The 27,993-nt window shown below is 42.6% G+C and overlaps 1 protein-coding gene across 9 annotated transcripts in view; it reads left to right on the forward strand.

Moving 5' to 3' along the window:
• The window catches only part of robo2 (roundabout, axon guidance receptor, homolog 2 (Drosophila)), a 256,070-nt gene that overhangs the window by 207,899 nt on the left and 20,178 nt on the right, over positions 1 to 27,993 (forward strand). For 5 of the 9 annotated variants that reach the window (XM_069161286.1, XM_069161289.1, XM_069161282.1 and 2 more), the window contains 15 exons: positions 3,316 to 3,440; positions 5,064 to 5,235; positions 8,269 to 8,474; positions 9,288 to 9,369; positions 9,516 to 9,681; positions 9,804 to 9,970; positions 11,309 to 11,430; positions 13,161 to 13,392; positions 16,273 to 16,397; positions 16,495 to 16,666; positions 17,670 to 17,858; positions 18,806 to 18,832; positions 21,846 to 21,888; positions 25,905 to 26,032; positions 26,934 to 27,206. In XM_069161286.1, coding sequence (XP_069017387.1) covers positions 3,316 to 3,440; positions 5,064 to 5,235; positions 8,269 to 8,474; positions 9,288 to 9,369; positions 9,516 to 9,681; positions 9,804 to 9,970; positions 11,309 to 11,430; positions 13,161 to 13,392; positions 16,273 to 16,397; positions 16,495 to 16,666; positions 17,670 to 17,858; positions 18,806 to 18,832; positions 21,846 to 21,888; positions 25,905 to 26,032; positions 26,934 to 27,206 — 2,229 coding nt within the window. The remainder of the gene's footprint in view (positions 1 to 3,315; positions 3,441 to 5,063; positions 5,236 to 8,268; positions 8,475 to 9,287; positions 9,370 to 9,515; positions 9,682 to 9,803; positions 9,971 to 11,308; positions 11,431 to 13,160; positions 13,393 to 16,272; positions 16,398 to 16,494; positions 16,667 to 17,669; positions 17,859 to 18,805; positions 18,833 to 21,845; positions 21,889 to 25,904; positions 26,033 to 26,933; positions 27,207 to 27,993) is intronic. The other 4 variants (XM_069161290.1, XM_069161285.1, XM_069161291.1 and 1 more) reach the window with 1 other exon arrangement.

Here is a 27,993-nt window from a genome sequence, read left to right on the forward strand (position 1 = left end):
CAACTCATATGGTCCAGGACGTGTTTAACTTGCAAGTCTTGAGGCCATCTGTGGGCTTTTGGAACACAGAGCTGAGATCTGTTTGTTTTGGACGAGCTTCTTTCTTCTAAGCTCAACTACACAAAATGGGGAATCTCATTTTATTTCCCCGGAGAAAGAGGTAGGTCAAGCTATAACCACAGTAGATACACTTAAGATGTTATATTGTTAGAGGAAGCAAGTAAAAGCGGGCTTTTTGTGAGGAAAGTGTTCTTTTGAGAGCAGAAACAGGAGGAATGCAGTAAGAAGAAGAAGAAGAAGGAGAAGAAGAAGCATGCAGCAGGACAAAGATAGGAGAGGAAAAGAAAGGCAGAAGTGTGTGTCAAGACAGGCTTGACTGGCAGAAAAAAAACAGATTCTGCCTCAGCTGCAGGACTTTGGTTGCCAAAACAGCAGTGGCTGTTCTGCGATTGTCAAACTGTCAGCTTCCAAGAAGATGGAGGAAATTACACATCCAGTCTGCCTGTGGGAAGAGACAGTAATTGCTGTCCACTTTTGAATAAAATATGATTGAACATTGGATTTATAAGGGAGGAGGAAGAAATGTTTGTGCCTGAGTGTACTGAATGGATCTCTGTCTCTTTGTCCATTAATTCTCTTCACCCCGACTGCTGTTTTATGCTGTGCTCTCTTCGAACCAGGCAGATGTGACTTGTCATGAATTAAATATGGGCCCCTGATCATGTGTTTCCTTAGGAGGGGACAGGAAGGAGCTTATCATATGTCACTGAGGTTCTCTGAATGAAAACAGGGCCAATATGAGTCAGCCCTGAGCCAGGCTATGAAACTGTCACACACTGACTTCTACTTGATTTGCCTGAATTTTTTTTACCTTTTTGTGGGCCCCTTCTTTAAACTTGAGGTCAATCCCCATCACAGTATTTCACCTATTTTCAAATATAATTTATAAGATTGAGAGTGAGATGAAAGTTGTGCCACAGGCACAGAACGAGTTCATTTCTAAAAAGTATTCTATATCTGTATTTATCACAGTCAGCCAAGCTGATCTATTTTTCACTCAAATATAAAAAAATGTATTTCATGTTTTCACCAGATACCAGTGGTTCTAAAATGTCAGCACAATAGCACAGTGGGAAAGTCTCTCTTTACTTAACATATAAAAACGTGTCTTGGCTGTAGAAAGCCTGATTCAAAAATATTTTTGCTAAAATATAATAACAGATTTCTTTCTTTCATTTTTTTGTAGAAATCAAGTTGAACGTTATTTTTTTTTTATTTCAACCAGCTGAAAAAAAATGTATAAACCTCAAAAACATTCACGCAACTCCTGCTTATTTGACAGCAGTTTGTATCATAAATATGGATTGAAATTGAGTCAACTCTTTTGTGTAATTTTTTTTTAATTTGTCTGCACAACATGGAAAAGGAAAAGAAGGAATCACTAATGAAGACAGGGTGAAAAAAGGAAAAGGTTGTGCAGCAAAATGCAAGGGAGCATTCTGTAAGGTGTGAAACTATATTTTTAGTGAGTAGTCAGTCATGCAGTGTGTGGGATGTAACAGAGAAGAGGATGAAAAGGGAGGAAACGGAGTCCTTGCCAGAGCATGATTTAGGAGCTCTGTATCAGGCCCGGCATTGTGAGAGCCACAAGATGTCCAATCTGCAGAAGGCCAAACGGGAAGGCAGTAAATCTGTAGCCATCTGTACCATTCCCAACTGTGTGTATCTTTGACAAATATACACCCCCAAAAAGGAATTACAGGGAGAAAACAGCCAAATGGAAAGAGTTTGGCTTTACTGGAACCAGCTGGCTTATCAGTAAAAGAACAAAGAAATCAAAAGAAACCGAAAGGCTGCAAGATGTTGGATTGCAACAAGTCCGATTTCTTGTCATAGAATTATACCGCTATCTGTAGAAATCTCCTCATCTCTGATTTTGTTTGTCTTAAAAAAAAAAACGATTGCTATAACCTGTTGTCAGCTCCTACTTGAGGTTGTGGCAGTGACTTGTGGTCTTTAATCTGTTGACTTTCATTATCTCTCCAGGAACCGTGTTTCCTCCTGTAAGAAACGTGTCATTGATGCCCTATCTTGGCAAACAAGGCACTTGTCAATATGGGGCTCCATGGCCGCGGGTGACAGGCATAGAACAAAGCAAACAGAGGCCCTGGGTCATGCAGTAAATTACCTCTGGGCAACGTTCAGGGATTTTCAGACATCTCGCTTTACACTTTAGATAATTAAAAGTAATGTTTGAGAAAGTTGGATCAACCTTACTGGTAATCCATAAAGATGATAACGTTTCCGTTCAGATTTTGATTATTTCGAAAAAGTATTTATTTTCAATTGATCAAAGAGTAACATATTTATTTTTATGATATTATTCATATATCATTTTCCATGGGCAAATACACATGCTAAGCTATGCAGTTGGATTCACCAGCCTTTGTTTGTTAATTGTCCCGTGAAAAATCATTATGAATGTCGCAAAAAACTTTTTTTACGTGTAAAATACTATCTCCCTAACCTGCATGGAATGGTCAAGGAGTAAAGAGAAGCAACACTGCACACCATCTACTCTCTCAACTCACCTCTCTTTATTGTTGAGCCGCATCTGTCAAGCTGTCAGTCACAAATGTGTCAGTCTGTCCCGCCTGTGCGTCCGTGACAACCGGTCTGGCCGCTGATAGAGTCATGGATATTGACTGAGAAAGCTTCACACTTCGATTTCCAAGTTTGATAGCTTTCCCAGCCTCTTCTCTCTTTGATGGAGAGGTGTTAGCTGGAAGTGTGGTGAACACAGTCTCTCACTCTCTGATACAGCTTTGATCAGAAGTTGTATCGTCAGATCTTGACTTGTATGAGATGCATTCTGATGCAGAGTAAATCCTACATATGGAATTAACCATTTATGTATATACCTGTTTATCCCATAGTTCTGGATGTTCCCTGGGCATGGTTGTGCCTTTGTGTTGTCTCGGATCTAAACGCCATTGTGACTGAGGTGCTTTCTTGTGTGAATGCCAATGTGACTGTCATTCATTCAGCTTCAGCCTTACCTGGATGAATGGCCAACCCGGTTACCATGGCAGTGATAGTCACTGGTGTTCTTCAACTGTTCAGAGCAAAAAAAAAAAATCCAATATAACGTTGCATGGAAGCTCTGTACGGCACTCCCATTTTGATTTGAACATGTGGTATATTGCTTGTTCTTGCTTGAAGTCCTGAAGCTCTGATAACGTCCAGCCCTAATGTTTTGCCACACTATACTCCACTGGTCCTCTAACAACCTCTGTTTTGGCCCTTTGACTTTAGCTGCGCCCCAGTTTGTCATCCGTCCAAGGGACCAAATTGTGTCACAAGGTCGGACTGCCACCTTCCCCTGTGAAACTAAAGGAAATCCTCAGCCTGCTGTCTTCTGGCAGAAGGAGGGAAGTCAGGTAAGCTCACACAATCTCATACAACCTGCTGTACAGAAAACATTTAAATCTTTTTTTTATTACTTTTCCACTTTATTTTGTTTGCATGTGCAAACAAATTGCTCTCTTTTATTATCTACTGTGCATCTAGCGTTATCAACACTCAGTCCTCTGTTCAGACTCCCCCGGCTGTGTGCAGAATCACTGTGTGCTTATGGTTGCCATGCCCTGAACACACACACACACACGCAGACACACAGCACCTCAAACTACATTATCTGTCATCAGTATCTTTACTACAGACTCACAGATACACCTTTGTTCTCCGGAGCTGCCAAACGACAGTGTGCCTGGCAAAGTGCTAATCGGTTTTCTGTGACCCTGAACTGATAAGAACGATCCAACCCTTCACTCAAGCAGATAACCCATTCAAATACCTGGGTGTCCTCACAACGGGCAACAACAGTGCCAATTAGGAGCCTGTTGGGGCTTGTAGATGAGCCAGAGATAAGACTCAGCTCTGGCTAAGTGAAACACACACACACACACACACACACACACACACACACACACACACATTCATTGCCTGCAGGCCAACAGTTGCAAAAACGTTATCTGAACAGAAGTGAGGCACATGCTTACATGTTCACACAAACATTAGGTGTGATGCTCACCCACCAATGCGTGACCTAAAGCGTGATGAGTCAGTACTACTGTGATGTTGTGAACTTCGATACTTCATGTGACTCACATTGTCATTAAAGATGAGGCTTTTAAAATGAATGTTCTACAAACACTTCCATACAAGCAGCTGCACATCTCCATCATCTCCGCACCTGACCACATCCCTGTGTTTATCAATGATTCCTCAACCTTTACCACACTGATGTATGAAAGGCATGAAGGTATTTGTTTGGAAAATAAATTAAAGGTAATTAAGTACGGCAATTAAATGACATAAAGGCTTTTTTTTTTCTCACACTGGAGATGCATAGAGCTTACTTTTACAAAACAGCTTGTAATTTGTGGCTTTAAGTGATTAGGTGTAATTAAACCCTGCTAATGTATTTGCAGGTTGCCTATGGGGATCACAAGAAAATTAAATAAGCTGGGACAAGGTGGCAGAATAGTTAATGAAAACAGAGGGAATGTTTGGTTGTTTGGTCCGTGTCATCACTCAATCTATGCGTCAGATTGATTATTGCCTCCTCTTTAGCTATTGTAAAGTTAATGTGCAATATATTCAGTATAAGTTCAACTACGTGGGGTGGTCTCGTTAAAAAAAAAAAAAAAGCAGCTCTAAACCGCTGTGGAATTGAAGCAGGAAGGAAAAGTAGTCATGAAGCCAACAAGAGCAGAAGTTGCCTTTAGAGCAGAGTGGAGCCTCTGGCTTGGCCGGAGAATAAGTATGAAACCAAATTATCAAACTGTGTGTGTGCTGTGCAGTTTGTGAGCTTGGTTAACCAAGTAATAGATGAAATTGTTCATGCTGTAGCTGTAATAGTCTGTTCTGTTTCAATGAGAGTATGCACGGTATACTGGATGTATTTGTTCGGTGGTGGGTGTCTAAGCGGTTTTGTCATTTTTCCAGGTTGTACTGGTTCCATGTTCTGACTAATTGGCTGTTTGTTTCACTTCCTGCAGAATTTGCTCTTTCCCAACCAACCCCAGCAGCCCAACAGTCGCTTTTCGGTGTCGCCCAGCGGAGACCTGACCATCTCGTCTGTGCAGCGGGCAGATGCTGGTTACTATATTTGCCAGGCCCTGACCGTTGCAGGCAGTATCCTCGCCAAGGCTCAACTGGAGGTCACAGATGGTGAGGGAAAACTCCTGTGTTACTTCTTCCCTGCCAGCACACTGCTGCACACTAGCACATGCCGAAGCACCACTGCAAATGTGGTGAAACTGGTGAACCATCAACAAACAAATTATTTGTACGAACGTTAACGGCATCTGATTTTAGTCCGTCGTGGTTTAACTGCAACATCTCTCTTGCCTTGTTGAATTGGCGTGGGGATTTAGCCTTTAACACCTTTTGAATAGGTACACAAGTACAAATTCAGTTGTATTTATCCCATGGGCTAGAATATTTTCAGCTTTCATTTGAGAAACGCCGGCGTGCCCACGACCTTCAGCTGCTGTGGTGTTTGCTCTTCGCTTTTTGTTTCTTTTTTTTTTGCCCATGCAATTTAATTAAAAATGTCTTATTTCCCTTTTGGAGAGTAAATAAAGAACTGCCCTTGAGTTCAATCAAGTTTAATTGTCAGTGTTTGGATGAGTGGGTGAGGCACAACTATGTGTATGAGGGAGGGAGAAAGAAAAAGAGACACAGAGAAAGCGATTGAATGAGTGAGTGACAATAGCTTCCGTGGAATGAATTATGTTGTTCTGCTAGGCGTGGGAGCATCTAATCTGTTCAGCTGCTGTGATGGCAAGATAGACGGCTGTCCATATGTCTGTTGAAGTACCTGCTAGCAGAAAGATTAAAAGCACCACAGGAAGCTGTTTTCAATGTTTTGTCTGATGCAGGTGCAAATTGCTGTCCTTCAAATGCCTGCAATAATACAACTTAATGCAACAAGCTGAAGATGTCTTTTATAAATCCAATCTTAGAACAAACTGCACACTCTGTATGGCAGCAATAACAATTAATCGCTCAAAACAAGCCCTGCTCAGACACGACTACACTAATTGCAAGGGACAAATATTAGAAATACCAGCTAATAATGCTCTCAAAGGATTAAATGTTTCCAGATTCAACCTGTGTTGCACGTTATTTCAGAAGTAAAGTGCATATTACCATGAAAACTTCCTACCTTTATCAGAGGTGGTATGATGAACTCGGTTGTGATCTGGTGTCGTGGCTGTTAGCTCTGATCCCAACGAAAGAAAATGAAATAAGATATCTCAGAAGCCTTACAGATGAAGGCAGGTGTGGTTTCTAGATGCTATAGCGATGACCATCCAACTCACAGTGGTGAGTGTGGCAGCAGTCGAGAGTAACAACAAATTAAATGGCAGTGTGAGGTAGGCAGCCTTCATGCTGTTTAAGGGAAGTGCCAGCAACATAAGCATACACAATATCTCCATCATCCAATATAGATAATAAGGTGGATTGTAAACAATTTTTTTTGTTTGTTTGGTGTTTTTTTTTTGCCATTTTCAAATTAGAAATGAGAAAAAAAAAAATCCAGTTCAAAGTTCACCTTTTTATAAAAAAAAATTTACTCATTCTTTTTTTGTTGCTAAAATATGTTAAATGACCTGCATTTTAACAAAGCGGGTGTCAGGCAGGTCTACAGGAAAAAAACAGCGGAAGGAGGATAGAGCGAGGGAGGGCCAGGGTGAGGTCACGGCCACACCTGCTGCAGTCTTCGTGTGATTTACTGCCCCGAATCCCGCCAACAGTCTGTGGAGTTCAAGGATATCTGTAATGAGAAATTCCTGATCCAGAGACCCAAGGCCTCAGTCAAGCTCCGCCTCCTCCCTTTGTCACTCCTACATGCCTTTGACACATTCATCAGATGCATCAAATCCCTTGATCGATGTAATGCCTTCTGTTTGTCCAGTTGTTTCTGTCAAAACGTACAGCTTTTCACTGGTTGAGTCAGGATTTTCACTGAAAACATTCATTCACAAATTATATTTCAGGTTATTTGCAGTGAAATAAAAAGGCTTCATCGTAGCTCATAATGTCAGTGTAAAAGCAGTGGTGTATAGAAAACCTCTCAAGTGTGTTAGAGATAAGACAATTCATAACATGGTCCCTGGCTAGTAGCAGGTGCTTTGAATCCTCTTTTGGCTTAATTTCAGATTTACATTTGATTCATGGGATCACATTTGGCCAAATACCCACATTACAGAAGAGTCACAACAAATATGTGAAAATAATATATTACATTTGGCTTGTGGTGGGTAATAGATCAGGTTCTGCACTGTTATTCTCTACTGTCTTAGATTACTCCAGGCGCAGGATGAAAGTAACACAGCAAAAGTATATTACCTTGAATCACTTCCTTTTGTCACATGTAACTGTGAGAGAGAGAAAATAGGGGTGGAAGTGAGGGGTGATAATGTGCTGAAAGGTTACAGAGGTAGACTCGGTAATTAGCCCCTGCAGGTCTGACATCATTAATCTATACTTTCTAATTAATGTGGCTTCTGTGATGCCAGAGGTACTCCACATTATTCAACTCTAAATATATAAACTGCCTGTGTGCTATAGTGCTAAATGTCTCAGAGATCACCTCTGACATTCCCACTATTTTACAGTAGTAACCCACAGGCTTTTTTTTGGCACGTTATAACTAATGATTTTGCTCATATAAATGAAATTCATCATAGTGTTAGCATTTATTGAAAGTGAAACTGGAAAGAAAATAAAAAAAGATGATCGTCTGATTATTGGAAATAAAGATTTAGACACTTCTGAAGTTCACCTTTCATTGTGCCCCACGCTGCACATAATGAAGTATTTATTTGAACCACACTGAGTCAATATGCAAGAGTCTCACCGCCAAACTACCACAGAGTCTAGAGTAGTGTATATAAATAAGGCTACCCCGGCAGTAACTGGAAACCACTTAGCATCCCTCTGCCACATCAATGAAACTAGAAAACACTACTCAGCTGTTCTTGCTGTGCTTCCTGGAAATACAGGAGACGGTCATTGTTCTGCGGCACAATTACAAGACCTGCAGAGAAAATAGTCTCCTTTATGATAGATACCCACATCCACCCCCATAGTTGTTTTATGATCAATGCTTTCACTCAGGTTGTCTGATGGTAACACCATCATCCATTTATTCTTCCAAATACAGATGTTCACATTTTTCTCTTTGCACCACAGTGCTCACAGACAGACCTCCACCCATTATTCGCCAAGGTCCCTCCAACCAGACACTCGGGGTGGACAGTATGGCACTGCTGAAGTGCCAGGCATCAGGAGACCCTATCCCCTCCATCAGCTGGCTGAAGGATGGGGTCAGTCTGCTGGGAAAGGACCCCCGCATGTCCCTGCAGGAGCTGGGCAGCCTGCAGATCAAAAACATCAAGGTAAAGGATTTTAGTGTTCTCAAAGTAATAATCTTGAAGATTTTCATCCACATAAATGTCTGTTGAGTCATGATCTATCACCGAATGAGGTTACATAATGGTGATTGAGCTTGTGTCTATTTTTTTTTTTTTGGTGCTTAATATCTTAGTCACCACAATATTTATCCACCAGTGTAGCTGTGCCGGCTGAGATGGACACCAGCTATAGCAGGAGAATGTAGTATTTATGTAGTATTAAACAGTATACACACATGTACCCACATACATGTTTAGAGTAGATTCAATTTAAAAGGTTCACGTCCTCCTTTTCCCACCCAGAGGCCTCCGTGGAATACCTATTATACTTGACAAAGCTGCCGGCCACTGACATGTTATTTAATAAATAGAAGGAAGGCACAGGGACAAAAACCAACAAACAACCAAAGTTCCTAAGAGGGATGGAGAGACAAGCCAGCTGTCATCGGTCCAGGGGGGCTGCAGCAGCCCACCCTAAATGAATTAGCCTGGCTGTGTTGTGGTCGGCAGGACAATGTGGGGAAATGAGGAGGGGGAAGGGAGAAGTGATGGAAGGGTGGTGAGTAGAAAATGGATTTCATTAGGAAATTAGCGTCAGCACTTTGAGGCACTCACAAATGACACACAGTTTGTCCGGCAGAAGCCTATCCTGTGTGATCCCCCATCACTTTTCAGTGTTTCAGTAATAGGAAGACCATGTGGAACCAAAATACCGCTTTCACTATGAGTGGAAATATTAAGCTCTATGTGTCGATGTTCATTTTTATTCATACTTGTATGTATTCTACTGTACACCAGCTGTCCGACTCTGGGATCTACACATGTGTGGCCACCAGCTCCAGTGGTGAAACATCATGGAGTGCTTTCTTGGAAGTCAAAGGTGTGTTAAAAGAAGATTGCATAAAAGTCCCTTTTATCATTTTAACTACAGAATATTTTTTTTTTTATTTGGCAGCTGTAGTTTTCATTAGAGCAAGCTTTCTCCTCTTACCTGTCTCTTCTGTCTCCCTCTCTCTGTGCATTCAGAATCAGGTGGGATCATGGTCATGAAGAACCATGATGAGAATGAGCTTCCAGGCCCCCCATCCAAACCTCAAGTCACTGATGTCACCAAGAACAGTGTGTCCTTGTCCTGGCAGCCCGGGATGGCTGGAACATCTCCTGTCTCCTCCTTTGTTATTGAAGCATTCAGGTTGGTTTTACCATGCACATTAAACCCTCACTCACTGGTGAGCAGCCTGGGTTCACATATCTTATACCACGTGAAATGACTTTGACAAAAAACGTGAAATTGCTCTTTTTCTTGCATTGCAGTCAATCGGTGAGCAACAGTTGGCAAACAGTGGCAGACCATATCAAAACCACCCAGTTTACTGTCAAAGGTCTCCGTCCCAACACCATCTACCTGTTTATGGTCCGAGCCGTCAACAGCCAGGGCCTGAGTGATCCGAGCCCCATGTCTGAACCTGTCAGAACACAAGGTACCTTGCATAACATTAACATAAAAGGAATTTCATCACATTAACAGTGTTTATTGCAGAGATGTAGCAATAATGTCTCAAAAACCTGTAATAATGGCTTTCACTGTTGGTATGTTGTTGCCTTTTTTGCTGTGTATAATTTCTGTGTCTACTGATACGGTAATATTGTTGTGCTCTGCTTCGAACTGAGATACTTATCAGCCCCTCTCAGCAATCTGCAGTGAATAGCTGCACCAATACACTGCAGGACCTTCCAGAGGTCAAATTCTTCAGCTCAGCTCATTAAGGCCACACTTAAGTAATTATGTAAAATAAGCACGTCTACTTTTGGAGGGCCTAACACAGTCAGTGCTATCTCTGCTATGTTAAAGATCATAACAGGAGAAAATGACTGTCTCCAAACCCAGAGAATATTTGATTACAGTGTCGGACAGATCGCAGTCTTTAGATTGCAATGATTTGATGATTACAGCCCAAGAAAAAAAGAACACAAAACAGAAATCTTTGGCCAAGCTGTCAAATGCAAGCCAACAGCATATTCTTTTTAAAAGCAGAGTGAATTTGAATAGCAGCATTTCTCTCTCATGTTGGGGTGAAGGTCTTCAGATGATTTATAGATATGTTGACTGACAATAGCATGCAGTGATGACAAATTGATTTTTCACTTCTTTTTAAGTGCGTTTGGCCCATCCTGCCCGATTAGTGTGGCCTGTGATTCATGACTGTATTGCGTTGTCTGAATGAAGTTTTTCTGAAATACAATTTCCTCTTCTTTTTTTGTTTCGCTTCCCTTCAGTAAATAACTCAAAATGTGGCTCGCTTCAACCACACAGCATCTCATCCACTAGTGTTTTTTATTGCTTGTAACTCGAAACACATGCACGTGGGAAATGAGCTGGAAAATAGTGTCATAGTGTCCCTTCGTCTTGCATCCAATATATCTGAGGGTCACACATTCAGAGTTCATTCTTTGATGTGGTGGTTCAGTCAGGCCCCGGTATGTGCAGACAAGTCACAAATCTACAGAACTTGACACAATGCCAAGTCTACTTTCTTTTCTTCATAACAGGAAAGTGCTTCATGCAAAATGGAATGAGGTTATTGTAATGCAGATGAAGTTGCTCCTTTTCAAATGATGTCGTGATCACCCGCCTGATCTATTCAGTCTCTCTTTTATTATCTCACTTCTGATGGTGATGAATTGAGGTTAATTGTGAGGAGCTGAGTGAGCCCTGTGAAAACTAAATGGAGGAGAGTGAGAAACATTTTACTTTCGTTTGCTTTATGGAGGGGCCTCTTTGTCTCGTTTTCTTATTCTGCTTTCATGCTCTCTCACAGATATAAGCCCTCCAGCTCAGGGTGTCGACCACAGGCACGTACAGAAGGAGCTTGGCGAGGTCATAGTTCGGCTGCACAACCCCGTCGTCCTGAGTCCCACAACCATTCAGGTCACATGGACGGTAAGTACAGCTTGTCATTTTGCATACTGAATTAAAACTTACACTGAAAACCAAGTACATATTCTCATTTGTTCATCTCATGTCTTCATCCTGCAAGAGCTGAGATTTTTCAAACAATTTCGGTTTGCACAAAGTTTTTTTTTATCTCTCTGCATTCTTTACATCATAAAGTCAAGATAGTTGATATTAAAGATCCTCTTTGAAGTCGGAACGATGGTCCTCGGGGCTACCATTTGTTTTATGTCAGGAACATTTTTGTCAGGTTATTTCCTAAGACTGCAGCTTTGAAATAATGTAATTGGTGACTTAAAAGTAACTGAACATCAAATAGCTGCAAAGTGGTTTCTTTAACCACAGTGAACATCAAAAGAGATGTCAGAGACATCTGGTTGTTCATCAAGCTTGAATATGTCTTTGGCTGCTTCCCTCTTAAAACAATGACTGAAATTAGATTGAAATTAATGTTTGTGGTTTGGAATACAAGTTCTCCTTTTACCATGAGATGAGGCATTAATCTTCTTTTATACTCATACATGCAAATGATATAAACACACCTGCTCGTCCTTCATACATATACACAAATGTAAAACATTTAAAAACACCTGCTGCCTCAATAAAATGGTTTTCATTTAATGGTGTGGTAATAAGGACAAAATAGCCATTTAGGTTCTCCATGGCTGAGGTGTTCATGCAGTATATGTGTGGATTTATTTTGATTATGGTGCTATAAATCACTCAGGTGCAGGTATTTACACATCAATTATTGGCGTTGGGTGCTGGTTTGCATTTTCAAATGAACCACATTAGCAGTTTTCCTGGTGACATGTTTATTGACCCCTGTAATAAGTCTCACCCCGAGACTGGCTAGATAATTTAATGCTAAAGCATTGCTTTATGATTTTAATGTACAGCCAACACAAAACATGGCTTCTTAATCAATCAGGGGCCCTTTCAGTAAACAGAGGGGCCACTCTCAGAAAGCTTTTATATTCCCAAATCATTCCATTAATAAAAGTCTCGCACCAAGCAGGGAATCCATTTTGCTGATTTACTCAGGCTACACTGGCGCAAAACAGCTGCTTAATATCCCACTTGAAAGCCCCACTCACTTCTTCTACTGTTAACAAGCCATTACAGTGAGTTATGCGCCCGTTCTTCCTCTGCATAAATTCAACTTTTTCTGTCTCGGTAAATGGGACCAAGTTTTAAAGTAAGGGCCCTTTGTGGATTTCAGGGACTATCACAAATCCTGTCTCTCCATCTCTTCTATGGGACATATCTGCTGTTATCACCTCAGTTGTGTATTCTCTTCATCCCCAGGGTGTATGTATTTGTTGCAGCGTGACATTCTCCCAGTCACAGCCCATCCTAGATGTGGTAGGACCTGCTTTACGATGTCACTGTTTGGTATTTATAATACATGTGAGACATGCACATGTCCTTCAAGGTGGCATTGCGAAAAAGTATTTTAACGGAGGACTTTTGGCGAGGAGCTGTGAGAGTGAGGTAATGTCAGGGAGTTAATTGAGCTAAGTGTGGCATGGCTGCCGATAAAAGTGCCATTAAACAAGTAGAAGCCTCTAAAGTGTCATGAATGCAAATCGTGAGGAAAAAGTACATTGCAGAAAACATCAGTGTCTTATCTAGTGGCTGTCTTCAGATAGCATCTACCAATCGTCTCTGCCTTGAAACACACACAACAATAATCCCGTATTCATTTGCTTTCTCAGGTGGATCGTCAATCCCAGTTCATACAGGGTTACAGAGTTCTATACAGGCAGACGTCTGGACTGCCATCACCAGGACTGTGGCAGACTCAGGATGTGAAGGTCCCCTCTGAGCGCAGTGTCATCCTCTCTGCTCTCAAGAAGGGAATTGTTTATGAGATCAAGGTCCGACCTTATTTCAACGAGTTTCAAGGCATGGACAGTGAATCTAGGACGGCGCGGACCACTGAGGAAGGTATGAAGTGAAAGAGCTCGCAGAGTACATGTAGGTGATGTCGGGACCAATAAAGTAAAAACGTCCAAATGTGGACGTGCACTCATGGGTGACACCTAAACCCGCTGGCTGTTTTCATGTTGGTTTTTGTTGTAATATCACAGATGACGCTGTCCCTCCCCTGTGGTACTGAAAACTGAGAGTCCACACATGAATGTATGTGTATGTGCATCCTTGTTTGTGCTTGTCTGTCTGACCTTTCTGCTGTGTTTGTTTTGTTTATGATTGGTGGTGTTAGCACCAACCGTCTTCTAATCCATCAGCCAACAGCCTCAGAACTGAGCTGTGATTGGACACGGCACACATTTCCTCCTGCAAAGATTATCTTTCACCCAGAACTTGATTCATACAGGGCCTGACAAGGCCACAGAGCCGTGTGGCACAATATCACACACAGGCACATACACAGGTCTGTGTTTGGATCAATTTACTATTTTGACCTATGCCGGAACAAAAACGCATCCACCAGTGCTGCATCAGCCGAGCTCCAACTTTTAAGTCCAAAAACGTCAATTAAATTATGACTTGATCAGAAGTCGAGACACAGTACATGCCCACTACAGCACAAAAAGACAAATACAGACACTTTATACTGGAGACAAAGCCTATCTTGCCACAGCATATTCAGGCCTGCATGTATAGGAGACAGCTCGCATCCTGTCAGGATGACAGGCCCATTTATTTTCCCTTCCTCAGAGGGACCGTATCTCCTGTGGCCAGCCAGTGTATGTGCTGCAGTGGTGGAACTGCCATCACATTACAGCTGTCCCCAACACAAACTCTCACCCAAATACACACACACACACACACACACACACACACACACACACACACACACGCACACACACACATATAGCAAAGCCATACATGCCAGCACACCTTCTTTCCCCTAAGGCCTCCACAGCCTACATGTCTCAGCTATTACCACTGCTGATAACACTCCCTGCTTTTGCCCTATCTGCATCCCAGTTCCTTCACATCTCAACCACTTTCTATTTCTGTCATGACCCTGCTGCTGTCCCTGGTCCTCGCTCATACACCATCAAACACATGGCTCCAGGCTCCTCGGAGGCTCTGGGACGAAGGGTGGCGAGATGGATAGAGAAATCTCGTCCAGAGAGTGATTAAAACTGAGGTTGTCCATTAGGTAACACAATTAAACAACCCCCAGATTAGGTCCAGGCGGATGCTGGGTTACAGTCTGCCCAATGCTCCAATACAGTGTCCATCTTTGTTGTCTTCCTTTTCTTTTTCACATGTTCTCTGGACAGTCATATCATTTGCTGATAAATTAATTCTGGCCGCCATCTGATTGCCACAAAATGAAAAGTCACTGAGGCGGATCATCTTTTGTGCAAAGTCATGCTAATATGGAGGGGAAGGGAAGTCAGTAATGTTTGTATAAATGTTTATTTTTAGACTAATAATCTTTGCCTTAGCTACTTCTTTGTATGGGTGTGATATGTTTGTATTCCTTCATCATTCAGCACAGCGTGGCGTGTGCATGCAAGACAGGGGGTCACATTCCTGCCTGCCATACATCACTCCGCTAATGGCTCTATTAGCACAGCCTCTAAGGCCTCTAATGAAAAATGTGTATTGTTTAGCACAAATATGCATGATAATAAGCTGCTAAATCATTCATAACATTAACTTTGAACGACATTGTCTCTGATGGCTGTTACGCACAAATCCAGCACTTTGTCACCTGAATGTAATGCAGCGTTGGAGAGCCCTGAGCGTGATGGTTGATCAGATGCTCCCTCCGTAGATTGTTTCTAATCTGGCCAAGGTGTTGGGATCATCATTGGACCCATTCATCTTCTACCATGCCAGGGCCTTCTGGATCTCTAGGGGCCAGTGTAGCCAATTGCACTGAGGGATGAGCACAGATTTACAGGGCGACACGTGCCATTTTGGATGGAGGTGAGGTGAGGGAGAGGCAGCCCAGGAGTAATTGACCTGTCAGTATTCTGCTGTGGTGCCGCTCCCCTGCCAGCCTCCGCGGAAATGAGAAAACATTATTTTTAAAACGTTATTTCCAGTTGGACCAACTGTTATTTATTTGTCCTCTTACCCCTTGTGGGGTCAGAGGATTGTTGCCATCAGAATAACAACAAAGGTTTATGAAAGCTTGGACTCGTCTTGTTTCTATCCACTGCCTGTGGACAGAGCCCATTCACTGAGATGTGTCTCACTCTGAGCGTCCCTCTGATCCTTACCTACTGGCTTTAGTTTCATCATGCTGATCGATAGAACCGCTCAATATGTTTACTGAGACCTTGTTTCCTTCTCCTAAAATGTTTTTATTTTTTTTCATATTTCCTGCTCATATGGGCTTCATCCTATAAGCTCGTTGACCCACTTGCCACCCCGGTTCGGTCAATGCCGGAGTCTTAGTGTGACAGAGAGCACTTGCCTGACTGTGCTAGGCCATCATTCCACAAATCAATATGAGCATTCTCTGTGCAAATCCACCAGGCTTGAGGAAAGAGCGATGTATTAAATCATAGTGAAATGAAGACAGGCTATAACCATGTCGGAGCGGCCCTGGTCTTCATGAAAATCCACCTTTAATGGAACATCTTGACAGCCTTCAGTCACTTGTGCCATCACTACATGATATCATCCTTTAGAACACTTCAATCTGTTTTTTTGTTCCATTTTTTTAAACTCCTGTTCAAAGGCACTCAGATGTGAAATGTTGCTGTGAATCCCACTATTCTTGTTACTCATGACTACATTTTTTGGTATTTCGTAATTCTTGTTTAATTCTTTTGCCTGAACTGCAGAAGAGTGTTTTTGACTGTTGACGTGGATATTTTGTGATTCTTTTTTCAGCTCCCAGTGCCCCTCCTCAGCAGGTAACGGTCCTGACTGTGGGAAACCAGAACAGCACTTCCATTAGCATCTCCTGGGACCCCCCTCCACCAGACCACCAGAATGGCATCATCCAAGAGTATAAGGTTTGTCCCAGCCAGTCAGCATGGACTCTCATTTAACTCATACAAAGGCAAATGGAGTCAACTGCATGTCTGTTTTTTTTCCTCCTCTCTGCTTCAGATCTGGTGTCTGGGAAATGAGACGCGTTTCCACGTGAATAAGACGGTGGATGCGGCCATACGCTCTGTGGTTGTGGGCGGGCTGCAGGTGGGAGTGGTGTACCATGTGGAAGTGGCTGCCAGCACAAGTGCAGGAGTTGGAATCAAGAGTGAACCTCAGCCCATCATTATTGGTAAGTAGAAGAAGGAATCACAACTTTTCTACTTCTAAGAGTTTTCACACAGAATAACAGTGTCCTTCAGCATAAATGATCTCTGTAAAAACTAAAATATTGTGAATGTTTTCATGAAAGACAAAGGGAATTATCAAATGTAGGACATTGGTTAAAACCCTATTATTTTGATATGTGGCCTGACTGCATATGATTTATGTGAAGCTGTGGGAGATTGTGCCTGATTTGACCCATAACTGATGGCTTGGCCTGAAGCATGTTCTTATTTCCCCAGTGTCACTCACATAATCCATCTCTGGGAGCAAAGCCTCGAGCTTGCAGTTGTAATATGTTACGTGTTTGCTTATCTGGGGATGTGCAAATGGCTTTGTTCTTGTGGTTACACAGTACTATAAAGATAAAGAGGATTTGGGCAAATTTGCATGTGCATATGCATATATCGTTTGTGCATTGTCGTCTTTATGTGGGTGCATTTGTTCCTGTCAGTGTGTGGGAACAATAGTAGAACATAGTTTATGCTTTGACCGTGCTGCAAAAAATAGTGTCAAGCCGGCTAGTGCGGGTGAGCTGTGATTGGAGATCAATACAGACCAGCGTCCTCTCCTGTCATCTCACATGGTGTGTTTTACCGGCAGCAGAGTGAATTAGAGGCTGAGCTAAGCAAGTAACCTGCTCACCTGGGGGTTTGTTATAAGCTTTGAGGCTCTGTCTTTTTCAGTCTGCACATTATATTTTGCTGCACATCCTTTGGATCCATGTCCTGCTTTGCTGGTGAATATTGCAGCTGAAATTCATCAGACCCCCCAACCCTGTCTTTATGTATCTGTTCATCCAAAAAATGTGGAATAAATCCAAGCCCTTCAGTAGTACATGGGCAACTGTGTCCACTTTAACCTTGAATTATCAAACGATGCACAGCAGCACTGATGTTTCCTGTTTTTCTCCCATTAACTATCCACCCAGCAGCGTATCAATGTTGCCTGTTTTGTCCCTATGCCCTCAGGTAAAGAGTTCCGGGACGTGATTATACACGGAAACCGGAACAACAGCATAACGGAGCAGATCACTGACGTGGTGAAACAGCCTGCTTTTATCGCCGGTATCGGAGGAGCCTGTTGGGTCATCCTCATGGGCTTCAGCATCTGGCTCTACTGGAGGAGAAAGAAGAGAAAGGGCCTGAGCAACTACGCAGGTTAGACTGATCAGATGGTCTCATGCCAGTTTACTCTGACATTCTGCTCTTGTGCCTCAACAAACAATAGAAAAATTCCTCTAACCCTCAATTTAGGATCGATTTTTTTTTTTTAGCTTTCAAAGCAAGATAATTTTACTACCAGATTATCATCTTTAAGTCTTAATGAGTGCAGTCTTAATGAAATATTGTAGAAGCTGTTTGCAGTGAGTTGTAGAAGGCTCCTGTGTTAAAGCTCAACAGGGAGACAGATGTCAGTGTGAATCGTTTCCAGAGGGCTACAGTTTTTGACAAATCCACCCACAGTGTTGGTTATGAGCCCAAGGTGATGGAGCTGAGTGAGCAGACTGGACTCTGCTGGTCACTGAAGCTGGAGTTTGTCCAGCTTTCCTCCCACACACTGACCCTGACATCTTACCGAGTGACCCCCAGTCAATACCAGCAACCATTAAGTCCACATACTCTGCCAAGAGTACAAGATTTAATTAGAGAGCAGAAAATGCGAGTGAACTAACATGTTAGTGTTGCTGTCAGTGCAACACAGTATTTTCACATTATTTCTGTCTTCATCAATTAGCAGAAATTCAAGAGAAACACACATTTAAGTTGACATATTTTCTTATTATTTATACCAAGTCAAAAATAGTGTGTTCAGGAGCAGCTGCTATACACTGGCTTGGTTAATTTACTCTTCATTTCTGTTACATTTATATGTTTGTGTGTTTTATTGTTTTGTTTGTGCCACCGTCTCTACACCTCTGTGGCCTCTGAGCTGGCTGCTTTCCTGGCTGTCGCTCTGCACACTGGGTGACATGTGCGGTCTCATATTCCCCTGATCTTCAGCACCGCCCAGCTTGACCCCGTCCCCAGTGTGCAGATACCCCCTAAAGCACCGCTTGCCTCTGCAGGCTTTTAACACACAACTTCTCTGTCTTCTTGTTTTGCAGTTCAGTCCTTCACCTTCACCCCTGCAGGTACTGTTCATTTGTCCCGTCTCCTCACCTCCCTCCCCTCCCCCCACACCCTAATCCACCCCACCCCACCCCAGCCCAGCCCAGCCCACCTGAACGCAGATTCATCCCCTGCCCGCTTATAGTACATATGCTTGGATTGTCAGACTGATGGTCATGGCTAATGCAAATTGAAACCCTGCAGTGATTAAGGCAGTCTAACCTGCCAGAGAATTGAATTTACAAGTCAAAAGAAATTTCAGTTTGTCTTTGGCCATGACCATCGCCCTGCAAACTTCAACTCTTTTCCATGGCCAACCTGCAGCCTTATTTACATGTTGTGTTGTAACTTGTGTTTGTGTGTATGTCTGTTAGGGATCTCTGTTTTTGAATGAAGTTTCATTCTGTCTGGTGTATCTTTTTGTGTGGTGCAGGGTAAGACTGACCATTTTCTTCCTCCTTAAATAATTATCTTTCTCTATTTTCTTTTCAAGAATCAAGTTGTGTTGTTTCCTGTTTTTCCTTGGTGTCAATTTGTCAGCTGGGTGGTGTATTTCATTTTTCCTTTACCTTCTGTTCACTTTTGGATTTTTGTGTTCTTTACTGGGGAGGATTTGCTCCCTAACTCTGGATATACATATTTGGCTTCCTTGGCAACATTTTTATTTTTGATGGGCCATTTTGATCTGTGTCACAGTGTTATATGTCTGCCCTTTGCTGAATTAAGCCTGAGGGGCACCAACGCTGTACAAATAATTAATCTGTCTGTTTGTGGATGGAGTGGACTGAGAGAAGACTGTAGTCTCTCAATCACACTGAGAAGTCGGGTCTAAAGAGTTTTAAACTGTAAAAGATGAGAAGGAATTACAGGTTAATATGGAAACTGGCTGTGTTAAAACACATTCAGGGTCAGTTCACTGACCTTCCCTTTGTTTATACCTTAACTAATAATTTCTTGGGGGTAAAATATACATGTAGTTATGTGGTCCCTGTGGAGCCTACAGCCAAAACCCAATTTACCCTGGCCTTTCCACAGCAGTTGTAACAACAGATTATAGAAGACATTAATATGTTAGAGAAACTTGTTTGATTTTAAATTGGAAGCACACCTCAAAGAGGCCAGAGAGGAAGCAGGTTATTCCACAAAAATGTTTTGAGCTGGAAGCACAAAACAAGGTCAAATACAGCATAGATTATAGAGTTAGGGCGAGGTGATATTTTGAACATAAGTCAGAGTGCGGCTGGAGAGTCTCACATCGCCGCTCTTCTCTGTATTGACAATTAGTTGATGTATCAAGAGTCTCCTGTCTCAGCCTCCTAAAGCTGTCGGTGCGGGAGAGGTAAATCACAACACTGTTGAGGCACACTGCCAGCAAGAATGAGATTTGATGGAATTTTTATGTGCTGATTATGCCCCGCCCACACCCACCCCCAACAATGCTTATTAAAGGGGATTAATCTGTATTCATATTGGAGAAAGTGCTTATCTTGGAGACAAGGCGAGAAGCACAGCCCTGCCGCCGTGTCACTCTGGCTAACATAAAAGTGTTCTACAGCAGCCCAGAAATGTGCCTGAGCACAGATAGGGACTTCAGAGGACTTCCCGCTGCACAGCCTCCCCTCTGCCTCCACCTGCGCCTCCTTCTCCTGTCAGTCCTCACTCAAACAACAGAGTATTCTCGAATGCAAGTTTGGTGGTGGTGGAACAAAGAGAAACGGGTTTGGCTATGACTGAATAAAGAATGCCACGTCTGTCTTGAGCTTCAAAGCTATATTTCACACCGACAGACCTGCAATGTCGGTTTTATCTGGGTAAAACGAAGTATTTTAATTCCACCTGATGATATTCAGTTGCTTAAACCTTGATGTTGTAAATAAACTCTCAGCTGCTCCAACACGCACGCTAGACACAATTTTAAATGTCTTTCTCTCGTTTAAAATCCTAAAATTGTGGCTTATAGGAGAGGAAATTGGATTAACTATACTTAGGTAATGTTAGTAATACATTAAAATGTCTTGTGAACAGCCTCTCTAATCCATTGTGGGAGTTTCCGGTCGCTGTCATCGGTTACTACGTCAGCCACAGAAAAGCCCCCTCTCTCGGCGGTGCCTGGGCTTGTTGTGGAATCAACTTGACTGAAACAGAAAAGAGAGGAGGAATGTTCAGCCTTCTCCTCTCTTTAATCTCCATCTGTGGAACAAATGAGCCAAATTACTAACTGCTCTCCTTCTCTCCTTTGTAGTAAAGCAGCTCTCTTATTTACCCCCCCCCCCCCCCCCCCCCATTGGTATGGGGTGATTTCCAAAAACTCTTGCTGCTTTTCTGTGTTTCCTGTGATCCACTGAAGTTCTTACATGCTCAGAACCCTCCCCGCTACTTTGTCATGACAACAGAGATATAATGGATCCTTCGCAGCCGTCTCTCACTCTCAGCCGCCGAGTTTTACTAGCCGCTGATAAAGAGCGGCCCTTGTTATCTATAGATCACGGTAATGGAACGGGCCACATGCCTGGCTTCTGGGGAGACCTACTAGCCAGAAGATCAGTAACTCAACCTCCATCCTTGCAGATAAAAAACTCAATGTGATTAATGAACCGTCTGCCTTTTCTAATCATTTTTTGGCTGAGATTTAATCACAAATCTGATAATAACTCAGCAGCAAAAAAATAAGAACGATGAAATGAGTTTTCCCTCTCATCAGGCATCTTGTCCTTGAGGAACACATGACGTATCCACTTATGCAAAAGAAAGCAATATGCAGTCCTTGTCATTGCACTTGTATTGCGAAATACATGAAAGTCTTTGGATTCAGAGGGACATCTTCACCCTTTAGTGAATCCATCAAGTGTCTCTATGGAAAAGATAAATACGTAGCTGTTGAAACACAAGGGCAAACTGTGCAATATCAAAAATAAAGTGTATCTTATCTTTATTATGGAAACGAATCCTGGTTGTTTTATTTGTATTACACTAGAAAAACTTAATATCTGGCTTTTTTTTCCTCTTTCTCTTTCTGTCCTTTTTTTCTGACTTTAGTGACATTCCAGAGAGTTGACGGTGGTCTGATGAGCAATGGAAGGTGAGTGTCCTACAAGAAACAAAATGGTATCTGTATTCGTGTGCAGCATCACCAGCAAAAAAAAAAAAAAACCTTTCAATCATTATTATTTAATCCTCTCTGTCCACAGCTTTACACAACATTTCCTTGACAGTCATGCATGAAGTGTACAGCAAGCTGCTTTTGATTCTAACACTAATGAATGACTGATATATTGACAGATAATCAATACCTGGGGTGTGCCTACCTTGCAAACCGGCGTGCAAATATATGTTTCTACCACATCTCCATCCATGCATCGATAGATGAACTCATAAATCTCCTCAACAGAATTAACAGAAACAATTTAAGCAGAGAGTGCTTTTATTTTGTCATTTATCTTCCGCTGCTGGCTACAGGCAACCCTGAAGCCCTCTGGAGTGATAAATTTGCCTGTCACCTTGCGTAGGCGGCTGGGATCTGAGCACATGTAATAATGTAAAAATAATTACCCAGGGGAGAGGTATGTGGAGGTACCCCACTTGCACCCCCATCCAGCCTGCTCCATTTCACTGTGTGTTAGTGAAAGAGAGAGGGGCTACAGTGAATAGGGCACATCTCAATGACACCAGTTACTGAGCCTTTGTGGGTATTCAGGAGACTCCCCTGAGAATCCCAGGCTTCTGTCTATCTACTGCTTATCACACCTGACTAGGTAAAACCTCCAGATCTCAAACACTCAGGGAGAGATTGCAACTAAATCTGACCCCGTGTGTCTTTGGGCTTTTGGGAATGTGTCTGCTCTGCAGTCTGGGTGCAGCACTTTTGTATTTATGCTTCCCCTCAACACATTTTCTCCCTTTTTCTATGCGTATAACTGAATGCTACAATGGGCAATTTTGCCTGTATTGTTCTGTGAGCTGTTGGCAATCTCCTAATGAATTAGCCACGCCACTTGCTATGCCATTTCTCATCTACTTTCTGCTGTAGTGTTTTTTTCTTCCATTTTCCACATAAGAGGTTCTGATTTTCATTCTAGTGAATGGGATTTGAAATGTCTGTATTTTTGCTGCTTTATATTTATCATATGTTTAGTCAGTAGCAGTGGCTCCTACCATTTTTGCAATACTGGAATAATATGCAGCCTGGAACGCTAACACAAGCCTGTGATCCGTTTGTCACTCTGGTGCAATTAAATCCCAGATGTTGCAACTTCCCCATCTGCCCTGAGTATGAAAATGTGTGGCGGAGTATCTCGGGAAAATGTGTTCATTTGTTGCATGAGATGTTCATTGCATTAATTAGACAATAGCAAATGAAGCCACGTCTGTTACCAGTTTCTCATTGGCTCCTGCCAAATTGCTCTGACTGAACAATTACACTTAATCGATCACAAAATAGATGATTCATGGAAGATGAATAGGCTGCAGATTCGTGGACCTGGACGATTTTTCTTTGGCTGCTCAGTTTAAATTGATAAAAGACGATAAGGCTTCATTCCTTATCCCCCTGCCAACAGGGAGATGGTAATTAGAAGGTAGTAATAACTTCCTATCCCAGCACTGATCAATATTTTAGCAAAGCACATTCTCTCCTATCGGCAGGGAGAATGGGCTGAGCATTTGCAGTGGACAGGTTTCACTAACACTGTTGCTATGGAGATTCCTTTACATCCCAGGATCTGAATACTAAATGGCAGCATGTTCTCTGAGAGTTTAATCTAGGAAGTAATCTGTGTTTCCCATTGCTCTAAGTGTTATCTAATGGCTAGACTTTTAATCCACATTCCATTCACTCGTCTTTGGGACCATAAACACCTGATTTATGAAGTTGCTTTGGAATTAATCTCTCTCACTTGGCTTATTTATGGGAAGCTCAGTGTCAGGCATCTTAGGCAGTATTTATGGTTTCCTTCCTACTCATCACAAGCAACTGAAATGTCTAACAGCAAGAGGAAACGCTCCAAATCAAATTCTATCTGCCAAGGTTGCCATCCATCCTAGGTTGGGCAGGGATTAAAAGTTAGGTGTCAACTTTTTATTAGACGTATGACCCGATGTCTATCCCCCACCCGTACGCACCACCAAAGCACACACACACACACACACACACACACCCACACACACACGCACACACACACATACACACGCACGCACGCACGCACGCACGCACGCACAGGCACACACATATAACAAATATCCCCAGTAGAAATCAGTCCTATTCTAATTATCCTTTGCAGAAATATTGCTGTGTGATGAATACAAGGACGATGCAGCCATTTCCACTGTCAGCTCCTTGTCTTTCAAATGTTTTTTCTCGAGTGGGCTGGGGGAGGACTTGCTGTAGCACACGGGACAAGCGAGGCTGGTGATGAGACAAAGGCATGGCCTTTTACGTTTGACAGTGTACATTTCTAGTGCAGTCTTGCTGGAGTCAACAAAGGTGAATAATGTCCTCTTGCTTTTCAGCCGTTTGGAATTTTCAGCCTGACAGATGCTTAGCGTGCGGGAGGCAGGAAGAAGATAAAGAAAGAGGAGGTGGAGGTGTATAGGAGGAAAATAAAGGGAAATAGGTTTAGGGAAAGATTGCATGGCAAGAGAGAATAATGGCAGTGGGGGTAACATGGCTGCCAGAAACAGAGGTAGAAGGACGGGGTGAGATGTATTACCCTATAAAAGTGCATGTGTCTGATGCACAGCCATCAATTTGAATGACTTGTCTCCCCCGAGGGCCTGTTTTGGCATTCAGGAACCACAGCGAGGGCTCTTAGCTTGCCAGGGCTGCAGTTCATTTGTACTTCCCCCTCTGTGGCGCAGCTCTTCTCATTAGAACCTGTGGCTTAGGCAGAGAGGGACTGCAGCATGCCCATTACCTGCCCTTGTCCTCAGGGCTTGACTCTCTCCCAGTCCCTCAGAGCCAACACATCATCCCACCAGAGCTGAAACATAAAGCCCCATCAAGCAGCCCGGCTGGTAACTACTGTGTTTCACAGCACCTCAGAGCACATGTGTGTCTAATCTGCTACACAGAACTCTGCCGTGGGTATGCTGTGTATACTTGTAATATTTTAGTGGCTTAAAATGTGTTTATTTTGTATCCTTTATCTCTTATGGTAAACTGGTGACAACACATTCTTGAATTTTGTTGGATTTTTAATCAATTTTACTGGTAAGTGGAGTGTGGATGAACTGACACATAAACGAAGGCATTTAACCACATCTTTCATTCTCATTTAACTCCATCTGTGTTACCCATGGTAACAAGCCTCAGACGTGATTGTACAGTAAAGTGGCCCTAATGGCCCCCAGCAGTCACCCATGACAGGTTAAAGTCTTGATGGCTGCTTTTATGGTTCTCACCCCCTCAGGAGGGACACAACACCTGTTAAATGGACCTGCCCTCTCCCGTATGCAGGCATCCCACGAGCTTCGTGGTGGGGCGAGAGCAGTTGTTTGACTTCTCATCAGATAAGATTTAGACTGTCTGGACATCACCACAAGGGGTTGATGGGAAAACACAGCAGAATGTACTGGATATTAATGATTAAGGAAACCTATACACGTGGGTGTCAGCATGTGCTGCTGCACATGTGTGCAGTGAGTAAATGCATTAGAGCCTCCACAGCATGCTTTTGCATCAATAACTCTGAGAATGTGACAGAGACACTGCAGGAGAAACAGAGGAATAAAGGGCTGTGTTTCCACTTTGTGGGAGGAGAAATGTATCTTTATATTATTTCCCCCGTAAGTGTCTAATTAGCTTCAGAGGCTTATGGTAAGCTTATCTCAGACAAACACACATTCTTGTGTGCAAAGTAACATTTAAACATACGTTTTATTTTATTTTTTTATTTTTTTTGTCTTCCCAATGTTTTGCTGTTGATTGCTGTCATGTTGTTGTTGTTTTTTTTCTCATTATTTCTGAATCCAGTTACATAATGCAGAACTAAACCCTGCATAATATGCAATTGGGATGTTCCTGCCCACAAAAAACTCTTGGAGTAATGTAATTTCACAGCCCATGTTTAATCTAGCATCTCTTCCTGTGTTTCCACTCAGCCGACCAGGCCTGCTGAATGCCAGTGACCCAGGCTACCCCTGGTTAGCAGACTCCTGGCCAGCAACCAGCCTGCCTGTCAACAGCAGCTCCGGGGGACCGAATGACCTCAGTAACTTTGGGCGAGGAGGTGAGTGCCCCGGTGCTGTCCCATTTGTTTTGAGAAAGAGACCATAAAAGATGAAAGATGTCGGCCCCACCTGCTTTTCTGTTCTACCAGAGCGCCTGCTGTTTATCATGTACATATATGCATGAAAGATGTATACATATATGCATATTGCATGTGTGTTTAGGTACACATTTATATATCACATCAGAGGACAGCATTAACAGCAGGGCCTCCACTGTCACTGGGCTGAGTGATGGCAGATAGTCCAGCCTGGTGTCACAGCCCATACCTCAGAGCAGGAGAATGTGAGGGGAGAGAAAGGCAGAGGAGCAGGGGGTGGATGGCTGTTTGAAAGGATGGTCTTGAGCAGCCAGTCGTGAAGGACAGGCGCAGCTTGACTGGCGCAGATACGGACACTTCCGCCTCGGCTCTACATCATCTCCCCTTCACTGGGTATGCAAACCATGCACTATGGAGAGAGTCTGCTTTCTCTTTCCCGAGCGCTCTCTCGCTCTCCTTGCCTCTGTTAGCACACACACAGCATCAGCTTTATGAGCAGGGAAGGGAGGTTAGTGAGATAACCAGAGGATATGTGGAGGGAGAACGGGGCACCTCGACTGGATGGATGAGGGATGGAATACTTAAATAACTGGGATTTAAGAAAAAAAAAATTTTAGATGAATTTTGAATGTGCTGTTTCTTAAGATTTTAGCTGATCCAAAAGGTCCAAAATCCATAACTCCATAACGCCATGTGCACTTAAATCTCAGTTAATTCAAGGCAAGACGCACAGCTGGATACTCATTATCTGTCGTAAAAATCAGACAAGCTTTTATTTAAATACAGCAGGGTTACAGGTGAGGGGAATTATTATTTTATTTTTTTTACTTTGCTATAAGCTCCCCCCCTAACTATTTTACAGATCTCCCCACTGGACAAGGGGATAAGACCGGTACCATGCTCTCTGATGGAGCCATCTACAGCAGCATAGACTTCACCACCAAAGCCAACTACAACAGCCCCGGCCAAACATCCCAGGCCACTCCCTATGCCACCACTCAGATCCTGCACTCCAGCAGTATCCATGAGCTGGCTGTGGACCTGCCTGAGGCCCAGTGGAAGGCTTCCCTCCAGGCCAAGCAGGAGATGGCCAACCTGGGCTACTCCCTGCCTGACAAAAACTCCTGCAACAACAGTAAGTCACACTGACCAAGTGAGTTTGTCATTAGCTGTATGTGGGATTATTGTGTGTGTCAAGTTCAAAAAGGTTTTTGTTTGAGTTGGATAATATGTCAATTAGAGACATTACTTTTGTGATGTTATGAACAAATCTGTTTAGATTTTTTGATCTGGATTCAAGGCCTTAAATTTACACTTGTAACTTTCCCACCAAAAGTCTCTGAGGCCTTGCTAACCTCTCTGTAGAAGTTGTCTTCAAAAAAATAAGTATGTTTCCCTCCAGCAGACATCATTTTGGTTACCTTCCAAGGTTGAATAAACATCTCACGAAGAAGTAGTACAGTAAAGTGATCCATCTATTTTCCTGCCGTTTCCATGATGGTACCAGGCCTCCTGCAGTTTCAGAGTAGTTGCCAATCCATTTTAGCTTGACTAATATTTAAGAAAATAATCCAAATTAATTACCGTGGATTTGATGCAGCATTTTTTAAAGCCGAGTGGAGTTCCGTACTTGAGGTGTAATGAGTATTCCCCGGCTCTATCCTAATACATATTCATAATCTCATTTTCAAACAGTCTAAAACAGATTAATTATAGTTTTTACATAGTCCTTCTAATGCAATAAATCTTCAAAAACTGCTTTTCTAATTCTCCCTGGCATTATTTTAAGAACTATGATCAAACGTGATTATGTTTGATTATATCTCTCTTACGAGAGACAAATATAGAAATAAAATCTCTTGACTCATCCATCCCATTTCACAACTGAGACGAGCTCTGTGAAAGATTAGAGCCATGCTTTT

Source organism: Embiotoca jacksoni, unplaced genomic scaffold (assembly GCF_022577435.1).
Source record: "Embiotoca jacksoni isolate LCO1_2020_lvr unplaced genomic scaffold, fEmbJac1.0.p SCAF_28, whole genome shotgun sequence".
Classification (NCBI taxonomy): Eukaryota; Metazoa; Chordata; class Actinopteri; family Embiotocidae; genus Embiotoca; species Embiotoca jacksoni.